Genomic DNA, 24,723 nt, shown 5'->3' on the forward strand with positions numbered 1-24,723 from the left:
CTGGCCCTTGACAGGCCTCCACAGGGGCCTTCTCATCCCCTAGCGCCTAACCTCTAACCTGCCCATTGTACTGCATGTGGACATCCCAAGCTCCGCGCTTGCTCCTGGGGCACCCCCAATCTACAATGCCGAGCTGATCTGGGGTGAAGGCCGTCTGCTCCATCGACGCTCTGGTTCCTCTAAGCTGATCCCCCCTGGCTTTCTCTTCCTGGTTCCTGTCCTTGACTGGTTCTCTCTCCAGTGCCAACTACAGTGATCGCTCCGCCGTCGCTTTGTTAGTATTGCTGTGCTGCGGCATGGGCCGCAAAGACCGAAAACAGAAGACCCTCCCCTTCGAGAAGCTTGTGGAAAAGATCCCTGAGGAGGGACCCGTCATGCAGGGGGTGGGCAGAGTGCGGACCGAGTCGATGACCCCTCCGCCCCATCCGCATCACTGTTACAGGAGATGAGAGCAGGCTTCAGGGCGCTGGATGTGCGGTTTGATACCCTCGACAAGAGTCTTGCGAGTTTGGGGGCCAAAATACAAGTCCACGACAGACGCCTGGATGTTGCTGAAGAGCGTATCTCAGCTATTGAGGCTGGATCAGCGCAGTCCCTTAAAAGGCTGGAGCGGGTGGAGCGCATCCTCAAAAATGTGGCGATCAAGAACAAAGACCTCGATGTGCGAAGCAGGTGCAACAACATCCATATCCTGGGAGTTCCGGAGACCACCGCCACGGGCCGCCTTTACCTCTTTGTTGAGTTTTTGCTGGCCGACATGTTTGGGAATGAATGCTTTACCACTGGCTTTGTGGTGGAACGTGCTCATCGCACCCTGGGCCCCCGGCCCAACCCAGGCTGCTCTCCAAGACCTATTATTGCCCACATCATGAACTTTTGGGATCGAGACACCGCACTGCGCCTCGCCAGGGAACGCGGTGACACCACATGGCAGGGCCCCAAACTTTCCTTATACCTGGACTTTACCATCATGGTGCAAGAGGCCAGTCGCAAATTTAATGGGGTCAAGGCCACCCTCAGGAACTTAGGTTTGAAATATGGCATGTTGTACCCTGCCAGATTGAGAGTTGATATTAATGGTCGGTCTTGTATTTTCAATAACCCTACCCACGTACAGGAATTCTGCCGTACACACAAACAAAACAGCACTCAGGCGGGTGCTGCCGGAGATAGACCCTCTCATCCACACAGTGGCTCAGACGCAAGCATGGATTTATTTTCTGGGACCGGGACTGGCTGAGGCGGTTGCGCTGTTCTTTCTCCACTCTGGTAGGGCTGTATTGGGATAATGCTCTTTGCCAAACCGAACTGTTTCCAGTAGTTAGTCAACTACTCTGCTGCGCTGCCTCTTCTTCGCTGTAGAACAATCGCATTGGGATAGTGTTACTCATCATTCTGCAATGTTTCAAATAGCTGGTCGACTGGCGTGGCATTGCCACCCCTCATGGTGTACACCTTTGGTTTATTTCTGGTTATACGAATGTACCGTTTCAGGGTTGTCTCATTCCACTGTAAAGGCAATTGGTACTACACATATTGTTCTTTGTTATGGATCTGCCTCACTTTTCTTGTAGTGAGGTTGGGTGGGGGGGGGGGACAATTGCTATCGTATAGACATTATTGGTTGTTTACAGGTTTGTTCACTGTCACAGTTTGCATTGATTTGTACGTGCTTGTTTACATCACTTTCGTCACGATTACCAGATGGCTCAGCTGAGTAATGTCGATGGTCCCTCTGGCTCATCCTTGATGTCGTGGAATGTCAGGGGTCTCAATGATAATTGGAAACGAAGGCAGGTGGTCCATTATTTACTTCGGCGCAATGTAGACATTGTCTTTCTACAGGAAACGCATTAACCTAAATCTGACCCCGCTCACTTTGCCTCTAGCTGGGGCGCGCACAGGTATTTTGCCAACTTGAGCAATTACGCCAGGGGCACGGCCATTCTTATTCACAAAAGGGTCCCCTTCAGCCTCCGCTCAGTTGTAGAGGACAGTGAGGGTAGATACACCATTACTGCTGGGTCTCTCATGGGTCACAACGTTGCTCTGGTATGTGTATACGCCCTGAAAGTTGACTCCCCCGAATTTTTTCATGCCCTACATGCCCAGCTTTTAAAATTAGAGCCTGTCTTACTGCTGGTTGGGGAGGAATTTCAATCTGCTCCTTAACTCCGAATTAGACAGCACCTCCAAATCCCCTGGCACTATACCACGCGCGCGCCGCGCTCTTCTCGACCTTTGCGAACAATTCTCTTCTAGACATTTGGCGCCTCCGCAATCCCTCCCGCACCAAATACACGCATTATGCTGGCCAACACAACACATGGACTAGAATCGATTTTTGGCTGAGTTCCCCTGGCATCTCCAGCTGGTTCCAATCACACGAGACACTACCGAGAACATACTCTGACCACTCCCCAGTTAAGCAACTCCTAAGGGTTCCCCGACCAGATGGGTTTGAACGGCAATGGCGCTTCCCAAGTCGCACCCTCAATGATGACCTCTTCTATTCTGAAGTGCGTGAGGCCATTGAAGACTACTTCTCCATCAACACCAGTTCGTTGGGACACCTGGGCGGTCCTGTGGGAGGGTTTCAAGGCATACATCAGGGGCGTCTGCATTTCCAAGCATGCTGGGGTACTCCGAGATCTCCGCAACACACTCTCTTGCATAGAGCGCAACCTAGCAGACTTATATCAGGCAACACTACACTCTTCTAACCCGGGTACGGCGGGACATCGTTTGGCCCTCCTTGCTGAATACAGGGACTCCGCGGATCGTGAGATATTATTTTTAGGCAAATATCAAACTGCCCGGCGATATGGTGAGGGAGAGCGGCCGGGCCGGGTACTAGCCCATATGCTTCGGCCTCCATACAGCAAAACCTATGTCACCGAGCTGCGTTCCTCCACAAACCAGGTACTTCGCCTGAATGGCACGCTCTCCCGACCCTTCTCACTATTCTGCGGTACGCGACCGGGCTGTCCTTTATCTCCCTTTTTGTTTATCCTCGCCATGGACCCCTTCATTCACCATTTCCAGGAAAGACATCTGTAGAGAGGCTTAAAATTCAACACTGCCCCCCTTCTTGTCTCAATCTGTGTGGACGACACTATCCTCTATGTCAGAGAGCCCCAGGTAAACTTAGAGCCGCTTATTAGGAAGATACTCCGCTTTGGTCAATACTCCGGCCTGGGTATCAACTGGCACAAGTCGGTTATTTTCCTCTTAACCTCCAGTACGACTCTGTGGGAATGTGAATTCCACAGACTCCATTAAGTATTTGGGCATCCACATTCATCTCGACTCCGCTCAGATCGTTCGCCTCAACTATGGGCAAGCGATTAGCGCCCTTGAGGCTAAAGTAGAGAGGTGGCTGCAGTTACCATTGTCCATTGCCGGCGGAGTTGCGATTCTAAAGATGTTAGTTCTCCCCAAATTTTTATCTCTTTTCAACAATATTCCCATACCCCTCTCAAACAGTTTCTTTTTGACGTTGTGTTCGCACCTTATAAGGTTGGTTTGGGGGGGCAAACTGGCTCGCGTACGTTGGCAGGTGCTAACCTTACCGTACGAGAGGGCAGGGTATGGCGTGCCGGATCTACACTTGTAGTACCTTGTGAGCCAATGCTGCTATGCCTTTGCATGGTTTCACCCTGACGCCAGGATCCCGTTTCTCCACCCAGAGGCGGATTTTGTCCTTCCTGAGCAGTTGTCCACTGTATTGCCCAGGGGCGTTCCCAGAGACCCTAACGATATACAGATGGTTTCCACTACCAGTTGGGCCTGGGATAAGCTGAGACGAGCCACCGGCGCCACCACACTATACTCCTCTGCCCTGCCTGTCCCCAACACCCATTGGCTGCCAATTACCGGAGAAAAACTGGTGCAGCGCTCCTTGGCCACATTTTATATCACCAAACTGGGGGATTTGTACCCAGATAGACACATCTTCTTGGTGACAGATGATGTCCGCTTTCACAAGGTTACCTTTATGGATAGCTTTGTACTGGGTCGGATTCGGTCAGCTTTGCGCGCTACACTACCTGGTTTTCCAATTGAACCAGACTCGTTCGTTCCTCTCTCGCTGATTGAGAGCGAGAGTGGGGTTCATCTCATTTCTAAATTGTATAAGGCTTGATCTGGGTTAAGACCGGTCAACGATGACAGGATTCGCAAGGATTGGGAGGAGGATTTAGGCCACCCCATCACTGACGACCAGTGGGCTAAATGCTGCGCAGTGACAAAGGAAGTCTCTCTAAACAGCAAGCACAAACTACTCCACTTTAAGTTCCTGCGCAGAATATACATCATCCCAGCTAAAGCCCACAGACTGGATTCATCTAGACCGCCCACCACACAGATTTTGCACATCTCACATGGGTCTGTCCAAAACTCCAGTCCTACTGGGAGAAGGTACCCAGAACACTGGGTGACATGATTGAGCTGTCCCTCGACCCCACACCTGAAGTGGCATTACTGGGTTATGTGGTAAACTGCCCCAGCAGCGTTAGGAGGTTTGTATCCCTCGGTTTGCTGCTGGTCCAAAAAAAAATAGCTATCCACTGGGGCCGTAGGTCAGTCCCCACTTTCCAAGGCTGGCTGAATAGTCTGGCCTATTGCAACACTAACTGTGAAATATACTCCAGCATACTGCCTAGCTCCTCTCGTCCCAAAGACATTTGGGGTCCATACAGTTCTTATGTTGAACCTCTAAGACAAGCTTCCAACTCTCAACTGGAACGGAGCATAGTCCCTGAGGGGGTGGGGTAACCAATTTCGTTCTTCTTAAATGTTTGCTTTACATTGCTACTTGGCTTCCCACAGTGTACGGGACTTTTTGATTATGTTGCCTCTTGAGACTTTTTCATGCGGGTAGGCCAGCGGACCTCCTGTTGGACAGTGGGTTTCTGCGTTCTGGGAAGTGGGACGGGCCTACGCAACCGCAATCCAAAGCTCCGCTGAGATTCTTATTTTACAAGATACATGACATGTTAACCTTTGTAATGATATAGTACGTATAATTTCTTCTTTTTCAATTGTAATGACAATGATAGTGAACCACTATGCTGGAGTTACTATGCTGTGCCAAAATGGTAAATAAAGTTTAAACAAACAAAAAAAACTTCTATAACAATGCCTCGTCATCCGATACCCTCAATGTGTTAGTTCAACTTAAAAAGGACCTGAATAAGCTATGTCTTATTGAAGGGAGTGAAAGATTTTTACTGCGGGAGGAGACTAACAACAATTTATGCCACTTTCCCCCCCAAAAGGGATTGCGGTATGGTAGATACTAATGATAAGGGGAACAACCTTTACAACGCAACTTTTACAACGCACTACACTTACAACGCATTTTTTACAACGCACAATCCATTACAACGCATGACATTACAACGCATGACACTACAACGCATTTTTAAAAACTACCTTTACAACGCATTCCATTACAACGCATACTACCATTACAACGCATACCATTACAACGCATAATATAGTAATTTTTACCCCTATACTATCCAACACTTACCCTACTGTTGCACCCCCTGGAGTTAGAATAGTAATTTTTACCCCTATACTATCCAACACTTAGCCTACTGTTGCACCCCCTGGAGTTAGAATAGTAATTTTTACCCCTATACTATCCAACACTTACCCTACTGTTGCACCCCCTGGAGTTAGAATAGTAATTTTTACCCCTATACTATCCAACACTTACCCTACTGTTGCACCCCCTGGAGTTAGAATAGTAATTTTTACCCCTATACTATCCAACACTTTCCCTACTGTTGCACCCCCTGGAGTTAGAATAGTAATTTTTAACCCTATACTATCCAACACTTACCCTACTGTTGCACCCCCTGGAGTTAGAATAGTAATTTTTACCCCTATACTATCTAATACTTACCTTAAATGCAATTTAATATTATGCGTTGTAATGGTATGCGTTGTAAAGGTAGTATGCGTTGTAATGGAAATGCGTTGTAAAGGTAGTTTTTAAAAATGCGTTGTAGTGTCCTGCGTTGTAATGTCATGCGTTGTAATGGATTGTGCGTTGTAAAAAATGCGTTGTAAGTGCATGCGTTGTAAAAGTGTGCGTTGTAACGACATACATCCAATGATAATGATCAAACTCATTTCAGTCACTCTGCTTACGTAGTGAAATTGACCGACCTACTGATTAAGTTTGATCTCGCTTTATCCAACAAATTGTGTACCCCTCCAGTACCCTTCTATCCCACCTTTAATGGTCAAGGCTTTAACACTGTTATTGATTAACTCCTTGCCTCTCACAAGCTTGAAAAATTGCTATGTGATTTTACTACTCATCCTATTGCCATAAGCGATCACTATCCTCAGAGCATTCATGTTAGATAGGCATGAGGCTCTCAAATTAATTATGTTGATTCTTCTTTTGACAACACTCTGCTAACCACCCGGATAGGTATATCGTTACGTTGGTCGGGGGTTAATCCTGATTCTTTTCTTGAAAACTTGATAACTACCCACAGGGGCACTTTTGAAATCTGTTTAGTTGATTTCAGAATGACGAGGATGTCAAGAGGAGCTTCCTTAAGATTGTGAGTGGAATTATACAAGCACTTGCCCCAGTCTAGCCTTCCTAGCTCTGGATGGTTTAGTAGCGGTTACACAAAGCCCATAAGCTTCTTATGAAAGCTCTCCACAGGTCTCTGCAATGCCTTGCAGAAGTGAGTAGATGCAGGCAAGACAATAAGTTAACACAAAGTTAGGAAGAAGGAGTTAAAGCCTCTAGCGTGGGAATCCCTGATTGAAGCTAATCAGTCTACGAGACTCTACGGATACTTCCGCCTTTTGGCATGTATTTAATCGCCCCCTATTAAAGGACAATCGCACCCCCAATCTAGAGTAGGCCATTAATGAGTCTGAGTGGATTGCCCATTTCTCTGAGATTTATTACATTCCCAGTACACACTCCTGGGGCTTAGACCCAGTTCTAGATGAAGGTTTTTCTAATCTATCCTTCACTGCCAATGAGATAACTTTGGCAGTACTGGGCAGTAAGGGTGGCAAAATCCCAGGCCCAGATGGCATACCCATTGACCTGTTTAAGGCGAATTTACCTCTCTGGGATCCAATTTTGGCTAGGGTGTTAGGAGTCTGTTGTTGCTCCAGTGTATTGAATTCCTAGTCTGTTAGCGTCCCAATCTTTAAGAAAAGGGACCCAGCATACCCTGCATGCTATCGCCCTATTTCAGTAGTTGACTCACTGCTGAAGGTAACTGAGAATATTGTACTGAATCGTCATGGAGAATGGGCTGTAGATACCAACATTCTCTCAAGCCTTCTGTATGGCTTTCGCAGACGTTTGGGAACCATTGAGCAAGGGCTTAACCTAAATCTGATCATTGGTAAATACATTTTAATGAAAAAAAGGACGTTGTTTTTAGCTTTTGTCAACTATGGGTAATTTTAACTGAGTTAGGGTTGGACCCTCAAATAATCACCCTCATCAGAGAAATGAATTCCAGGGGAAAGGCTACGGTGCGTTTTGGTCGCAGGGGTGAATGTACTGGTGCCTTCAGCCTTGAAAGAGGGGTCAGGCAGGGCTGTGTCCTGGCGCCCTTCTTATTTGCCCTGTACATCAACAGCTTGGGCGCAGCATTAAGCAAAAATTGTAAAGACCTTCCTCAAATTGGGTACAGACCTATTCCCTGTCTGCTTTATGCTGACAAGGCCGTCCACATGTTGCACACCACTTTGGGTCTACATGGGTTACTTAACTGTTTTATCAACTATATGTCTGATTTGGGCTTAATCATCAACAAAAGTAAGACCTTTGTTATGCAATGAGGGAAAAAAGTCGGGAAATGCTTGAGCTTCACTGCTGATGATGTTGAGTTAAGTACTACCCTACATTTTCTTATTTAGGCATTGTGTTTGATGAACATGGTTCTCAGCTGTTAATAATAGGAAATAGCATTTTGACAAATCTGTGATCGCACTCTTAAAATTCCCCACTAAACTAGGCAACATACCCGTAACTGAGATTTTAACAAATTTGAATGCCATATGTGTCACCAAGGCTCTCTAGTAGGCTGGCATCTGGGGCTACTCCAATGTTATCATCTCCAGTTGATCAAGAGTGCTTTTTTTGAGAATCTTCTCTCTGTACCCAAAATCTGTTCTATATTTGTTTGTCATTCTAAACTGGAGGATATGTTTTTATCTGATCTAATTAAAATCCAGCCAATTTTATTATGACACTAGGTATGGACTTCGGAATTTATCGTCTTAAATCGATTGTTTATTAACAATTGCTGTAAGCTGTTTGGCTTTCACCCCCTACCTTGGTTTAAATTTGTCAAACAGACGGAGACTGTCCCGCAATTCCAAGGGACTGCCCAATACAAGTCACCACGGAGGGCTTTGTATATTTGGGAATATACGTGACGTCTGACCCCCAACTCCGAAACAGCCAGAACTTGGCCCCGCCCTTGCAACGGTTAAATCGAAACAGCGGCTTGGAAGGAGCTCCCACTCTCTCTCCTGGGGAGGGCGGCGCTCTTTAAAATTAGGTCTCTGCCCCGTTTTTTGTACGTCCTACAGAACTTCCCGGGCCCAGTGCCGGCTAGCTAATTCAGAGAGATTGAGGGGTTGCAGAGAGAACTATTGTGGGATGGTAAGCCTAGGATAGCATTACATAAACTCACACTAAACTGGTATGATGGGGGTATCAGCCTCCCTGATATTAAAAAATACTATTGGGCGGCCCACCTAGCGGCGATTAACCACTGCACCTACCGTAGAGTAGACAATCCGGGCTATACTATGGACCGCTGGGTACTCCCGGGAGGGAATTTTTACAGAGCGCTATATTCCAAACCGAAACGTTTTCCCTTGATGGGACCGACGAAACACTCAGTACAGATCTGGCACACGGCCAGTAGGAATCTAGGTTGGGAGCGGAAATTGACTGCAGTTACACCTCTTTGGGACTCTGAGATTTTAGGGGATCTTTGAAAAACAAAAGGTTTCGATAGGTGGGACCTAATTGGGATCTCGAACATTGGCGACTTATGGGTTAGGGGGGCAGTGATAACATTTCCTGAACTGCAACAGAAATACGAACTCTCACACACAGAGTACTTCCGATATCTGCAGGTCCGCCACGCATTGCAGGCATACATACCATCGGGCTCCTCTGTCCCGGAATATACTCCACTCGAAGACAGATTGTTAGACGGCTACCTACCAGAAAAGACGATGTCCCTCACTTATAGCAAATTGGTTAATAACGTAGCCGAGCCGTTACAAGATCTTAGGGCAAAGTGTGAAAGAGACGGACTTGAGCTGGACCACGAGGAGTGGCAGGAGGTTCGCTCCTCCCCAAGGGAAGTAGCCATATCAGCCAGACTGCGACTTGTCCAGTTCAAAATACTTCACGGTGTACATCACGGGGCCCTGCCTGGTTCGTATGGGGAGAACTGAGGAGAGTGTGTGTAGGCGCCAGTGTGGATTGGAGGGAACATTCATGCACATAATATGGGAATGTGATCTCATTCAGCGTTACTGGCGTCAAGTTCATGCGGTGAGGAGTGAAGGTATACAACTAGAATTGCGCCTAGAGGCGAAACGATGTCTGCTGAACGTATGGGAGCCTACGGACGTGGGAAGGATGGGCAAAATCTGAGTGAAATTGGGACTGATGATCGCAAAAAGAAACATAGCCCAACACTGGGGTGCCGCCCAGCCTCCTGTGCTAACAGAATGGGAGAAAATACGGAATGGTGCATGTTTAGGGAAAAGACTGTCTACGTAGCGAGGGGGTGCCCGAAGAAGTGGTCGTTAATTTGGGGGGCCAGGAACACATACCGCGGTAACATTTGTAGTCCACCCCGTAGCATCGACCTTGATGATCAGGAATTAGATTGATCAGTGCATATCAACCTATATAGAAAATGTAAGTTGCAGCCTTGCTTCGTATTTTGTAACTGTACGAACTCCTCTATGTCTGAAAATGTAATCATGCCCTGTATATTAGCACTGACTGTTCATTGTGTTAAGTTTCAATAAAAATAAATATTTAAAAAAAAAAGAAAAATGTCACTGTTTCTACTAGACCTGGGGCATCCAGAATATTTTACCACCCCTGAATTATTACAACATGTCAGTAGGAATGATTTAAAGAAACTATGCTTAACTTGAAAACTGAATGTTGTCACAGGAAATCACTAAATCTAGCACTATTAAAAACCAGATGCTTCTTTCTACTAAAGTCTACAAACCTTACCTCAGTTTGTGCTAACCTGTTTTACACAATATATTTTATCGCCTTGTTAGCTTTCCTGTTGTTGATGACTGGTCAGATGCCATGCTTAATTGCCCCGTGATAATGTCTCTCAGCAAGGTACTTTGCACATTACCTTTTTTTGTACCAATTAGGATACTCCTGTGAGACATTAAATTATACCAATCCTTTCTGGACTGAATTTTAAACAAACCCCCCCACTCTCTTTTTTCACTTCAACTGTATGCTGCTGCTATTTGTTGTAGGATGTTTATCTTTTTATGGTCAGTGATACGCCTTAGGCGACCAAGAGTTTTATTTAGCAATGAAGAGTCATAATCTGCCTTTTGATCACTTAATTGATTTTAATTGTTTCTATGTATCAGATTGTCTATTTTATATTTGCATTGCACTTTAGATATGTACGGTAAGATTTTATGGTTTTTATTCATGAAAATCGAATAAAGCTGACTTCTGACTTTGATAATAAGCATCTCCAGTGATCCAAAAAAATGCCAACTTTTAAAGTGATATATAGTATAAAAATAGTCTTGCAACTAAAGATTCCTTATTCAACAATATTCACTTTCCTAATTAAACATTATATGACGGTAAGTGACTTATATGGTGTGAATCCAACTACAAAGCAACAGAACGTGATACAAGATGGAATGTTTACAATGATATGGCACAGGGAGAGTGAATGGGAAAGGTGCTGGAGTGAGACTCATAGGAGGAGTCAGTGACGAATGTGGCAGAGAAGTCGGTGGAATGGGGTTTGCTAAGAAGGGGTGGAGGTGGTACCTTTTTAACAGTAGCCTAGAGAGGGAAGTCACCCCAAACCAGTTCTGCATGCTTCAACATATTCATGTTTAAAGCTCCAGAGAAAGGGCGGATTCTTTCAGACAGCCTCTTCCTAAACAATGCTATTCAGGAGGAATGGTACACTGTGAATTCTATAGCGCATGGTCTCTGTCATTAGTGTGGCATTGCAGCTCATTCCAAGGAGGGTTTTTCGGATATTTCCGATTACTTTTTAACTGCGGATTTCAGGACAGAATCGGGGCTTTGGTAAAAGCTGGTGAGCGCACATTTTCACAGAAATGGTAATGCCCCCTCTTAGCGACACCAGCTTCAGAGAAAAACAGAAAAGGATGTCAATCTATGGGGGAAGCGCACGCCTGGCTCGCATGTACGCCCGCCCCCTCACAATAACCTTAAAAGCAGTGGGTGCAGCAGGATCCTCCCCACCCCCTGCGTCCTTAACCAGTGCCCTCCCTACCACGAATTTCTCGGCCCTCCATCTCCTTCCCCAGCTCAGCTCTTCCCGGAAACACCATTATTCAGTAAGTTAGGAGAAAATACAGTTTTTATGTCTACCTATGCATCAACCCATAATGTAACTCTAAGCCAAAGGCATCTTTCAAAATGAGGCTCTAACATCCTAAACTTCAAGTTACACTAGTTATCCCACAAATGAAACGCAGTGCTTCTGGTGAGACCTAAAGAACTGTCCTCAACACATCTCGGGCCCCCATTACACCACCCTTCGAAAGAGCCGTGGGGGGGGGGGGGGGGGGGGGAACACATGCAGCGCCTTACCTCCTTTTTTTAAAAAAAAGACTGGAAAATTCACATTGCACTGACATCATCAAGATCTGGTAAACAAGGGGCTACCAACCATCTTTTGCCAATCAGTCCTCACCCCATTAAATACAGGGGAATTGTCAGCACCAGTTTGTCCAGGAAAAAGGTGGTGAAGCCAGTTGCACTGACAGTGCCTGTAATTCACTCAAGCAACAAGCTGACACAGTGAGGAAGACCGTATTCAAGATAAGGCGATTCAGCGAGCAGCATTGGCTTGAAGGGCGTTCACATGACTCATGTCAAGACCAAGTTAAGGCCCCACTGTGTAATAAAGGAATTGGTAGGAAAATTGTATCAGGCCTTTAACAAATCTCATCACACTAGGAGATCTGAACAAGGAGGGTTGGTCTGACCAACCGAGACAGGCAGAAAGGGCTGACAAGCAACCATTTACCATGCCCACTGCTAGGCCTGGGCTAAAGACAAACCAACTAAAAACACATTTGACAGTTTTGCCTGTGTGGGATCAGAGTTCTGGGCACCTCATCAGGGCACAAATGTGTCCAAGCACCAGCATGAATGGATTTTGTGAAAGGGTACCTAGCAGCCAGGGTGACATTCACCATCGGAGTCGGGGAATCAAATGTTGCCAATTACTGTTGCTCAGTCTCCACACATGGAGGTGTGAGCTGTTTAGATTCACCTGAAGTGCCCTGCTCTGTTGCTGAGACAGGGGTCCTCCGGAAGCGGCAGCCTGACTGGAGCACTGATGTTAATGCTCTGGAGTTCCAGGCAGCACACTTTCCCAGCCCAATCCGGAACCCACCAGGATGACATGGTTCCAGTCATTTTTGACCTGCTTCAGAACTCTGGGCAGGAGAGGAATTGGTGGGAAGGCATACAGGAGTTGCTTGTTTCATTACAGCCAGAATGTGTCTCCTAACAAGTATTGTCGCAGAAACTTCAATGGCAAAATTCTAACCAGAGTTCCACCACTGGTCAAAGATGCTCTGCGCTACCTTGGGATGTAACAGTATAAAGGTAAGTGGTCCCAGCATACAGTTCATTCAAAAACAAAACATTAGCATTATTGGAACATAATTTAGACGGATAACTCAAAAAAGTTCGAATGTTATTTAATCACATCGAACACGTAACATTCTTTCAAAATTGAATCAGAAGAATTTTTAAGCAACAATTTGAAAAAGTAAAAAACGTGCCCAAGGGAAGGGAGGGGGGTGAGTGAAATAGTGCAGAATTTGGAAGGAAGTGAATACAGTGTTAAAGGTTACTGAATTACACTTAAATTGGACGGCATTCAAGAATCACTGCCGTATTTTGAACATAGATTCAATCATAGTCACAGTATTAACAATTCGGAAAAGTGCCATATAGAAACAATCACAGTACATCATGTACTGTTGACGATGTTGGCAAACGATGTTGAGTCGACGTTTCGACCCCTTGAGTGTTGTAGGTATTAAGTGGAACCTTACGGGGTGGGGTCTTCATCAGGACTGGGAAAGACACAAAGGAAGGGTGGGCACCTGAAGGAACAAAAGTTTAAATGAGTGGGGACTCATCAATCTTTCATTTGGCGGAAGCTACAACATATTAAATTAATTTGAGAACAAAATAAAAGTTACCATGTCCGAGGGTGGACAAGCCTCTAAGACGTCCGCAGGTCGTCAAAGAGAGAGGGAAAAATCCTCGGCGGTAACGGACTGGCGTGGAGAGTGGTTGAAACCTGAAATTAAGTAAGGTGAGTCAGACTGGTGAACCAGACTAGTCAGTTCAATAAATGGTCGCTCCCAACGTTGGCGGGAAATAATTACCATCGACCACAACTCGTGGGGGTTAAGTCTTAGGATTCATGGAAAAGCATAGCCTGGAGATTAATCCGGGTTTAGGGGATGGTTGAACTGCTGGAGAAAAATCACTGCTAGTTCACACAAAGGAACGAATCTACACAGGGAAAAAAAGACAATTCAGAAATTGTGACAGGGAGAGCGCCTGCTAATACAAAAGTGCTGGAGAAATCACTATGGAGGTGGGATAAACATGATTTCAAAGAAATGGATAGATCAGTAATAAAGAGAAGTAGAACTTCTCATTGTTATTCACGAGTCCCGTAGGATCACGTAGAATGGGTATAAGAGCATCGCTAGTACTCGAAAACACATAAATTACCGTGGGAGAGGGCAAAGTGTCGAGAGCCGACACGGCATGTCACATACTACATGCAGACACAAAATAAATCATTTTGGGCAGAGCAGGATGTCTCGGACAAAATCAAAAGGTCAAGAAGCCAGCATGAAAGGGGGGTAGGAGCTTACCCTGAGTCTCAGCGTCCGCTGCATCAATGAATGGGAAGTGCTTGCCCCGGGCGCATCATTTAAATAAGGAGACGCGCGGTGAACGCGTGGTCTCCGTTAACGTGCTGGCGCTAGATGCCGGTAGGCAACCGTCAAGGAGAAAAGACTATAATCGGTAGCGTCACGGAGTTGACAGCGTATTAGGAAGTTGTGGACATGGTAGAAAACGTAACGCATGAGTCAAACAGAACAACTAGAAAAGTATTGATCGCCCATTTTAAAACAATGTTAATAGTGTAAACAATGTGCAGTACGGTTTAAACAATTTACATCAATACAAAATCAGAGAAACCCAAACAGTACATGGTGATAATCCTGTTGGGAAGAAAGCATATATCCACATACAAAATGTCCAAACAATCACAGTGTATAGCAGCAATTAGGCATGGCAAAAGGTAAGCATGATAGCGTATGATACTGTGTCTGCTGGGTGATAGCCAGCTGCTCCCGGTACAACCAGCCCTATTCATAGAACAAAATATGTTATCAAATGTGTGCTGGTAGATGGAAGGAGAGGTAACAAAGTGGACTACTCATATTAGTGGCAGACATAATGGCTCCTTAAGAGGGGAGAGAAGGAACACATCAAAAACAGAGCCAGAACTAGCTCAGATTAATCAAACCCGGAGGACTGCTAATTGGGCGTTACTGCCATCAAGTTCATTAAGCCCATTGGCCACCGTGTCCATCATAGACATCCATTTAGATTCTCTCACATTGAGAATGGCTGTTAGGTTGCCGCCTCTGGGGCCCAGCTTGACTTTCTCGAGAACTAGCCATTTGAGATCATCTGGTTTATGATTTTTTGAGGTACAGTGTTCAACGAGGGGGGCTCCCGCCACGTTGCACCGGATTCTGCTATGGTGCTGTAGAATTCTAGCTTTCACCTTTTGTTGTGTCTGCCCAATGTAGAGTAAATTGCAAGGGCAACTGATACAATAAATCACATCAGAGGAGTTACAATTCGTAAAAGAACTGAGAGTTATCGTGTGTCCTCTATAGGTGAAGATCTTTGTCGGGTCAGTGGAATCACAGGCCTTGCAGTGGCCACACTTAAAGTGTCCGATCACTGGTGGTAGATTCCAAAGTCCTTGGATGGTTGGTGTTGTCGCTGTTTCAAAAAACGAGTGGACTACATAGTCCTTTACATTTCTCGCTTTCTTGAAGGAGTGCATCGGCGGGTTTGGTTGGTCGATGTCATCAGCTACTAACTCCCAATGTTTATTAATCACTTTCTTAATTTCATTACTCCGTGTTGAAAAAGTAGTGACACAAATCAGTCTCTGCAATGCAGTATCTTGTTTAGCTTTAGGTGTTAGCAGGGTTTCACGGGGATTGAACCATGCCCTCTTGCGAGCTTTCTTAACCAGTCTCCTGGGGTATCCCCTTGATAGTAGACGATTGCTCAGGTCCTCAGATTCCACAAAGTAATCCTCCTTTTTGGTACAATTTCTTCGTATCCTCAAAAACTGTCCAAAGGGTAGGTTATCCCTAAGGCCACGTGGGTGGTGGCTACTGTATCTAAGTAGGGAATTACGTTCTGTGGGTTTTCGATACAACGTTGTGTGCAATTTGTTGTCTTCACAAAAGATTTTGATGTCCAGGAAGGCAAGTTCTTTGGCATGCGAATGTATCGTGAACTGGATATTGTCGTTGCATAAATTTAGCCATTCATGGAAAACCGCCAATTCCGTGAGGTCACCATTCCAAATTAGGAGAATATCGTCGATGTAGCGTCTCCATAAATTGATCTTGCCAGAGAAAGGATTGTTAGCGAAGATAAATTGACGCTCAAAGTGATCCATGAAGATTATTGCTAGATCAGGAGCAAAGGCAGCTCCCATGGCAACACCTTTAGTTTGAAAGTAGAAGTCTCCTTGAAAGATAAAAAATTTTTTTTGCATAGCAATAGTCAAGAGTTGAATTATAAATTCAGTTGGAACTCTCATTGGTGCTGGTCTGGTGTTGAGGGCTTCGGTCATCACCTCCAGTGCCGGTATCTGGGGAATGCTAGTATACAAGGAAACGATGTCGCAGGTCACCAGTAGCTGGGTATTTGGATCGAAGGGTAGTTGGTCGACCAAGTTGATCGTCTGCATCGTATCCCTAAGGTAGGCCTCAGTTTCCTCTGCCAGTGGTTTCAGGAAGAAATCAACATATTTACATAATGGTTCCAGTAAGGAGCCGCATCCCGAAACAATCGGGCGTCCAGGTGGTTGCTGGAGATCTTTATGGATCTTGGGTAGGGTGTATATGGTCGGTAAACGAGGGTATTTCTGGTTGAGATACTCAAACTCAAGTTTGCTGAGTATACCTAGACCATAAGCCTCGGAGGTGATTTGTAAAATTTCTTCTGCCAGTTCTTTAGTTGGATCAGATCGTAATTTAGAATAGCTCACGCCATCTTGAAGTTGCCTCAGAATCTCATCCTTATATGCCGTGGTGTCTTGAATGACGATCGCACCACCCTTGTCCGCAGCCTTTATTACAATATCTCTATTGTTCTTCAATTTGGTTAATGCAGTTCGTTCCAATTTTCTGGTGTTGGGGATGGTATGTTTGTAGTTACCCAATAGCTTATTTACGTCGGAAAGTACCATGTTTTCATAAGCCAAGATCTTGTTGGACATCGCACTCGTAGGTGGGACAAAAGTGGAGGGGGGCCTCAGTCCAGTGGCCGACTGTAGCGCATCAGAAGTAGAGTGTTTGAAGAAATACCTTAAACGTATCTTTCTGAAAAAGGCGTGTAGTTCAACCTTAGTATCAAAGCTATTAGGGTGAGACGTTGGTATGAAGGAGAGCCCCTTTGAGAGTACGCGTTCTTCATCTTCCGTCAACGTGTATGATGAAATATTCACCAATGGGTTATCCTTCTCTACCATCTGTAGACCTTGCGTCTGGTTGATATCTCTCCATGGTTCTCCGTCTGGAAACGCACCTGCTTGCCTGCCGTCGCCCTGCCTCTGTCCCAGTTGGTTGTGTTGGATTGTCGACCTCTCTGAGGGCCCCGTTGCCAAGGACCCCGTCCTCTGGGTGGTCTCCATTGGCCCTCGTCTAAAAAAGAGGGAGGGTAATAGCCTTGTGGGGGATACCAATTTTCACGATAGCTTTGGTCAGAGCTGGTGGATGGTTGCTCGTTGTCACTTCCAGAGCTACCTGAAGATTCAGAAAAGTTGGTAAAATTCCTTCTGCCTCTGTAGGAACCTCTACCTCTGCCTGTGAATCTGCCTTGATTGTCCTGCTTGTAATAATCCTCTGATAGGTAAGGATATGTGTTCTTTTTCTCATAAAAGCGAATGTCTTTCGCAAGTTTGTCCAATTTCTTGTTCTGAGTGGAAGTAGTCCACTCGTTTCTTGAAACAGCGACAACACCAACCATCCAAGGACTTTGGAATCTACCACCAGTGATCGGACACTTTAAGTGTGGCCACTGCAAGGCCTGTGATTCCACTGACCCGACAAAGATCTTCACCTATAGAGGACACACGATAACTCTCAGTTCTTTTACGAATTGTAACTCCTCTGATGTGATTTATTGTATCAGTTGCCCTTGCAATTTACTCTACATTGGGCAGACACAACAAAAGGTGAAAGCTAGAATTCTACAGCACCATAGCAGAATCCGGTGCAACGTGGCGGGAGCCCCCCTCGTTGAACACTGTACCTCAAAAAATCATAAACCAGATGATCTCAAATGGCTAGTTCTCGAGAAAGTCAAGCTGGGCCCCAGAGGCGGCAACCTAACAGCCATTCTCAATGTGAGAGAATCTAAATGGATGTCTATGATGGACACGGTGGCCAATGGGCTTAATGAACTTGATGGCAGTAACGCCCAATTAGCAGTCCTCCGGGTTTGATTAATCTGAGCTAGTTCTGGCTCTGTTTTTGATGTGTTCCTTCTCTCCCCTCTTAAGGAGCCATTATGTCTGCCACTAATATGAGTAGTCCACTTTGTTACCTCTCCTTCCATCTACCAGCACACATTTGATAACATATTTTGTTCTATGAATAGGGCTGGTTGTACCGGGAGCAGCTGGCTATCACCCAGCAGACACAGTATCATACGCTATCATGCTTACCTTTTGCCATGCCTAATTGCTGCTATACACTGTGATTGTTTGGACATTTTGTATGTGGATATATGCTTTCTTCCCAACAGGATTATCACCATGTACTGTTTGGGTTTCTCTGATTTTGTATTGATGTAAATTGTTTAAACCGTACTGCACATTGTTTACACTATTAACATTGTTTTAAAATGGGCGATCAATACTTTTCTAGTTGTTCTGTTTGACTCATGCGTTACGTTTTCTACCATGTCCACAACTTCCTAATACGCTGTCAACTCCGTGACGCTACCGATTATAGTCTTTTCTCCTTGACGGTTGCCTACCGGCATCTAGCGCCAGCACGTTAACGGAGACCACGCGTTCACCGCGCGTCTCCTTATTTAAATGATGCGCCCGGGGCAAGCACTTCCCATTCATTGATGCAGCGGACGCTGAGACTCAGGGTAAGCTCCTACCCCCCTTTCATGCTGGCTTCTTGACCTTTTGATTTTGTCCGAGACATCCTGCTCTGCCCAAAATGATTTATTTTGTGTCTGCATGTAGTATGTGACATGCCGTGTCGGCTCTCGACACTTTGCCCTCTCCCACGGTAATTTATGTGTTTTCGAGTACTAGCGATGCTCTTATACCCATTCTACGTGATCCTACGGGACTCGTGAATAACAATGAGAAGTTCTACTTCTCTTTATTACTGATCTATCCATTTCTTTGAAATCATGTTTATCCCACCTCCATAGTGATTTCTCCAGCACTTTTGTATTAGCAGGCGCTCTCCCTGTCACAATTTCTGAATTGTCTTTTTTTCCCTGTGTAGATTCGTTCCTTTGTGTGAACTAGCAGTGATTTTTCTCCAGCAGTTCAACCATCCCCTAAACCCGGATTAATCTCCAGGCTATGCTTTTCCATGAATCCTAAGACTTAACCCCCACGAGTTGTGGTCGATGGTAATTATTTCCCGCCAACGTTGGGAGCGACCATTTATTGAACTGACTAGTCTGGTTCACCAGTCTGACTCACCTTACTTAATTTCAGGTTTCAACCACTCTCCACGCCAGTCCGTTACCGCCGAGGATTTTTCCCTCTCTCTTTGACGACCTGCGGACGTCTTAGAGGCTTGTCCACCCTCGGACATGGTAACTTTTATTTTGTTCTCAAATTAATTTAATATGTTGTAGCTTCCGCCAAATGAAAGATTGATGAGTCCCCACTCATTTAAACTTTTGTTCCTTCAGGTGCCCACCCTTCCTTTGTGTCTTTCCCAGTCCTGATGAAGACCCCACCCCGTAAGGTTCCACTTAATACCTACAACACTCAAGGGGTCGAAACGTCGACTCAACATCGTTTGCCAACATCGTCAACAGTACATGATGTACTGTGATTGTTTCTATATGGCACTTTTCCGAATTGTTAATACTGTGACTATGATTGAATCTATGTTCAAAATACGGCAGTGATTCTTGAATGCCGTCCAATTTAAGTGTAATTCAGTAACCTTTAACACTGTATTCACTTCCTTCCAAATTCTGCACTATTTCACTCACCCCCCTCCCTTCCCTTGGGCACGTTTTTTACTTTTTCAAATTGTTGCTTAAAAATTCTTCTGATTCAATTTTGAAAGAATGTTACGTGTTCGATGTGATTAAATAACATTCGAACTTTTTTGAGTTATCCGTCTAAATTATGTTCCAATAATGCTAATGTTTTGTTTTTGAATGAACTGTATGCTGGGACCACTTACCTTTATACTGTTCCATACCCAGGTCCCAGTGACTTCATATGGGTTGACCCTTTATGTTCTCCACCTTGGGATGTAAAGCACTAGATGTCTGATCAGTTAGTCTATCTGGCTTTCAGGGCTCTCACCAGGTGCCTGGCGACTAGAAAGATGCCCTGGAACTCCAGCCACCTCCAAAGGCGCACAGCCGCCTTGCACAGGAATCAAGACCCCACTCCACCTTTCTTGTTGTAGTATCACAATGCAGTGGTGTTTTTGGTCAGAACCTGTACTAGACTCCCCTTGATGGATGGCAGGAAGACCTTCAGGGCCAGACAAATGGCCCTCAGCTCCAGAACACTGACATGGAGACATCACGAACAACAGTGATGTGTCAATACCGCTGTTACCTGCAGTGAGCGAAGGGAGAATGGTTGGCTGCAGGACAAACTGCGGTCGGTCAGCCTTCATTGCAGATGTTGATCTGCTACCTCCGAGATCGGAATGGTGTCAAAAAGGTGGCCATGACACTGAGCCCACTAGAATTTAAGGTTCCACTGTAGGGTTTGCATGTGCCACCTTGCATGGTTAACAAGGAGGAAGCAAAAAACTAAGGGACCATGAAGTCTTGAAGCCACCCTCACTTGGATCTTGGAGGAGCCTGAAATATCCAGCTCATACCCTGAATGTCCTGGACTCCTTAATGCAGATGGAAAGCCCGAACTCCACAATATCCAGGACTGCCCCAATAAATCCAAGCCAATGAGAGGGACTCAGGTGGAACTTCAGCTTGTTTCTGGTGAAAATCTGAAATAGCAAAAGGTCTGCCATGGTCCGGAGGTGGTCCGCGCCTGTCTGCAGAGAGCCAGTCTTCAACAGACAGGAATGGGAATACAACTCACAACCTTATAAAATGGCCAGTGACCACTGCCATCAGTTTCATGAACACCCGAGGGGCTCTGGTAAGACACAGTAGGATCAAGGCAAACTGAAAATGATCCTACCAATGTGAGCATTTTCCATCTCTCCTTCCGTAGGAAGGCACTTAGATGACAGAGGTACAAGAAAGGCTTGAGAACCTCATCCTTTTTCAGGCCGAGGAAATAAGAATTATAAACCTTGTCTTTCTCCAGCACCTTCACTATGGCACCTTTGGAGGGTTACTGTTCTAAACAGAGAGGGATATTGAGTGGGGAGCAAAGAAAAGGTAGGGCAGAACCTTTTTGAAACATTTCATAACACAGAATTCTTCAAGTTAGACTGATGTTGGTTCAGGTCCGACATGGGTGTCAGCACCAGATCATCACCAGCACCAGTGGCATCAGTGTCAGGTGAGCAGAACTGGCTTGGATTATGGGGCCAGAGTAGAAGGGTCCACAAAGGACAGATGGTGGAGTGGGAGAGACCCGCCATCAGGAACCTGACTGAAGGCCCTTGCAGTTTTGGGAGACCCAAAGGTGAACAAGATGGAACCAGCAGCGCATTGAACATTTGCAACAAGATGTCTTTGAAGGCTTGAATCTGCTAAGGGGTCGATGAAGGCCCAGGAAACTCAGGGTGTGTTGGAACAAAATGTGAAATTGGCAATATGATAAGTGACCTCAACGGAGTGCAACTTACATCTTGATGCCCTCGTGCCTTCTCCTTGGAGTCCAAGTGGCTGGATGGGGTGGAGTCCTGCTAAGCATTTTCTGCTTGTGTTTGAAGTTGAAGTTGGACTTACTTAAAAAATCTTGAAGTGGAAGTGGAACAGTCAAGGGAGTGGACCCCGTGGCTGAGTCCGGGCTGGTGACTTGAAGCAGGATCTACACAAAGTCTGCAACGTCTTCTTGTGCTCAGCGACATACAGCTTCGCCTCCCAGTCTCGAAACACCTTGGCTGCATGAGAGCACACTTATCACACAACTTAAGAGTCAAATCCCTAGTCCAGGTACCAAAGGCACACCTCATGCAGATGTGTAGCCAATATCTGCTTCGTGAAGTTGTGGCACGGCTTGAATCCAGTTATTTTCAGGTGCAACATTATTAACAAGAATACTGAAAAGGTCTGAATGTCATTGAGAAATATGACACATTTGGGAGCAGAGGTTCGGATCCATGTTGGAAGGCGCAGAAGACAAGGAACTAACACCAGTGCGCAGGGGTGGCGCTTGCATGAGGCTCCACTCTGTCACTTCAGGGGTGATATGGAACCAACTCAAAGCCGCACAATGCCACTCAGTAGAACGCGGTAGAGCCACTTTGAAAAAATCTTTGGATCCAGTCTCGCACCTGGGAAATAATCTAAGGTGAGGAATCCACTGTAAGAATAACCCATCAAAATGCAATCAGCCAGGAGGTTGTCTTAAAATGTAACTCTATTCTACTGCAGACTATTTGCCGCATATTTTCCACTCTGCGGATGATCTTAATTCACAAGAATACCTTCTTGATGGCACTTGTCAGTTTACATTCTGAAATACAAGCTAACAGTCGGCATCACCATGCTGTGGGACTATCACGTTTACGCTCAAGAGTAATTAAAAGTATACATTTTTATGTGCACAATTTCCCGTCTATAATACTCACATTCCATTGGGTCCTTTAGGGCAGGATGCATGAGAGCACGAGGAGATCCATGATATAGTTTTAGCCTAATAATAAAACGAAGAGAAAAACAAATATTACCTCAAAACAGTCAATAATCATTTAGTAAATTGATTTTAACAACTCACTTCAAGCACTGTCGCTTTCAGTTTAGTGGAGACTCCCTCAGTTCCCACTGACATATCAGTGTGATCTCAAACGAAGTCTTTGCCTTACAAACACTAGGGATACACCAAAGTGCACCTGCTGCATTGAAAAGAGGAAAGAACACTACAATTCTCCAATCAATTGAACTAATACGCTCAGACTGCCACCTCTGTTTCACAAACAAACTGCTACCTTTCAGTCATCCTGGCAGATAAATAAGCAAGCGTGGACTACAGATCTCTGCAGCAATCGCTCAGAATCCACTCTGTATACATTGAACTCAATAGAAATAATCAAATGTGTGGGGGGTGACAAAATCACTTCACTGTTTTTTTATTTCTTAAATATTATATTTTGCCACATTATTATGGATGAATGGCCTATAGGCTAATCGTTGTGTTAACTTCTTATTTTTTGATTAACTACACTGCACTGTTCTCTTATGTTAGGTTGTCATCGTTTTTTAACTTGTGTTTTTTCCTATTCCTGTAGTTTATTTTAATTTTACAATTATCCAGAAGTAAGGAAGGAGTTTCCTGCTCTGTGGAATATATTTCTGTCTGCTTCTGCAGCAGTGTGTCCGAGTCTAATTTTTAAAAACACCTTCGCACAAACCAGAGTGAGGGACCCACCTTCTGCAAAATGAGCGACCGTAAGCAGCGGGCACAAGGGCGGCAGCCAAGGTCAAGCTTAACCCCTCTCAGGAGGGCGAGTGCCCTCGAGCTGCCCGGCCGCTAACTGCACCCCACCTTCCTTTTTCTGGCACAGATGAAGAAGAGATGAATAGTACGCCTTGGATGGTGCACAACGGCCGCAGCTCCTCTTTAGTAACATATTGATATGCAAAATTCACAGATTACTGTTTTTAAAACATGCATAACATTATGACTGCCCACATTAACAGTAGTCCTTAGTCTGTAACAGCACCTTGTGACAGCACCCTGAGCGAAAGCCCTTTCCCAGCTAGGGTCTAGCGCCCCTCCTGCGACTTCTAGCTACACCTTGCTGCCATGAGTTGTGGGCAGCCCTCGTACCTGACCTGGGCTGCAAGTGCCATGTCCTCCCTCTGCTGACCCCATTCTGCCCCAAAGCCTGCTCCCTGTGCCCCAGCTGTAAGGCATCCAAAGTGAATGTGCTTGAGCGGCTCCACCGTTGCTATTGCGCTCCTTCTGCTGTCGCTTTGTGCTGTCCCCGCCATGCTGCCTGTGGTTTCACGACCTCAGGCAGCTCCCTCACCTGCTCATCTCCTAACGTTCCCTGGCTGAATCCTAATAACCATCGAGTCCCGCAATGTTGAGGAGGAACAGGTCCATACATATTTCTGATTCAAAACAAGGAGCTGTAGAGGGAAGATGTGCCAGAACACCCTTCAATCAAATACTATTTAAACAAACAAGAACTGGCACCATGTAGCACATATTATTTTGTGTAATCTGGACTGGGAGGAGGAAAGACACATTTATCAAAAACCTCCATCACCTATCTAATCATATGGTATAACCCCATCCAGTGTGCCACCAATACTTAAAACTTCAAAACGACAGAAAAGATAGAGACAAGAAAGTGAATAGTCAGTCCTCAAAGTAATTTAACAGCTTATCTCACTCCACACACACCCTCCTTCTTTAAGAGCTAGATGACAAAAAAATATGTGTAAAGGAAGAGAAAGTATCTCACATGTGCACCACCAGAGGAGCTACTGGAAGGTTCTCACCAGCTTGCCCACGTTTGTTTCATCATTGATGACTTTCTCATGAGAAAAAAGTGATGTGTCCAGTGCAAAGAGAAAAACGAACACAACAAATAAATGTGCACCGTGCAAACAGAGACTAAGGTGTCTCAAAATCATAACACGTACAAAGACGAAAAAGGGGTTAGACTCACAATTATTATATAAGGGGGGCGCTGTGGTCCTTATGAATACTTGTGATTATGAAACCGAGGTTCTGAGGTTGCTCAGTGACAGGA

General features: G+C 45.4%; 1 protein-coding gene across 1 annotated transcript in view; it reads right to left on the reverse strand.

Moving 5' to 3' along the window:
• NPHP4 (nephrocystin 4) overlaps window positions 1–24,723 on the reverse strand; it is a 969,441-nt gene that overhangs the window by 633,426 nt on the left and 311,292 nt on the right. The window contains exon 5 of the mRNA XM_085608868.1: window positions 22,591–22,655. Coding sequence (XP_085464994.1) covers window positions 22,591–22,655 — 65 coding nt within the window. The remainder of the gene's footprint in view (window positions 1–22,590; window positions 22,656–24,723) is intronic.

Source organism: Triturus cristatus, chromosome 1_2 (assembly GCF_964204655.1).
Source record: "Triturus cristatus chromosome 1_2, aTriCri1.1, whole genome shotgun sequence".
Classification (NCBI taxonomy): Eukaryota; Metazoa; Chordata; class Amphibia; order Caudata; family Salamandridae; genus Triturus; species Triturus cristatus.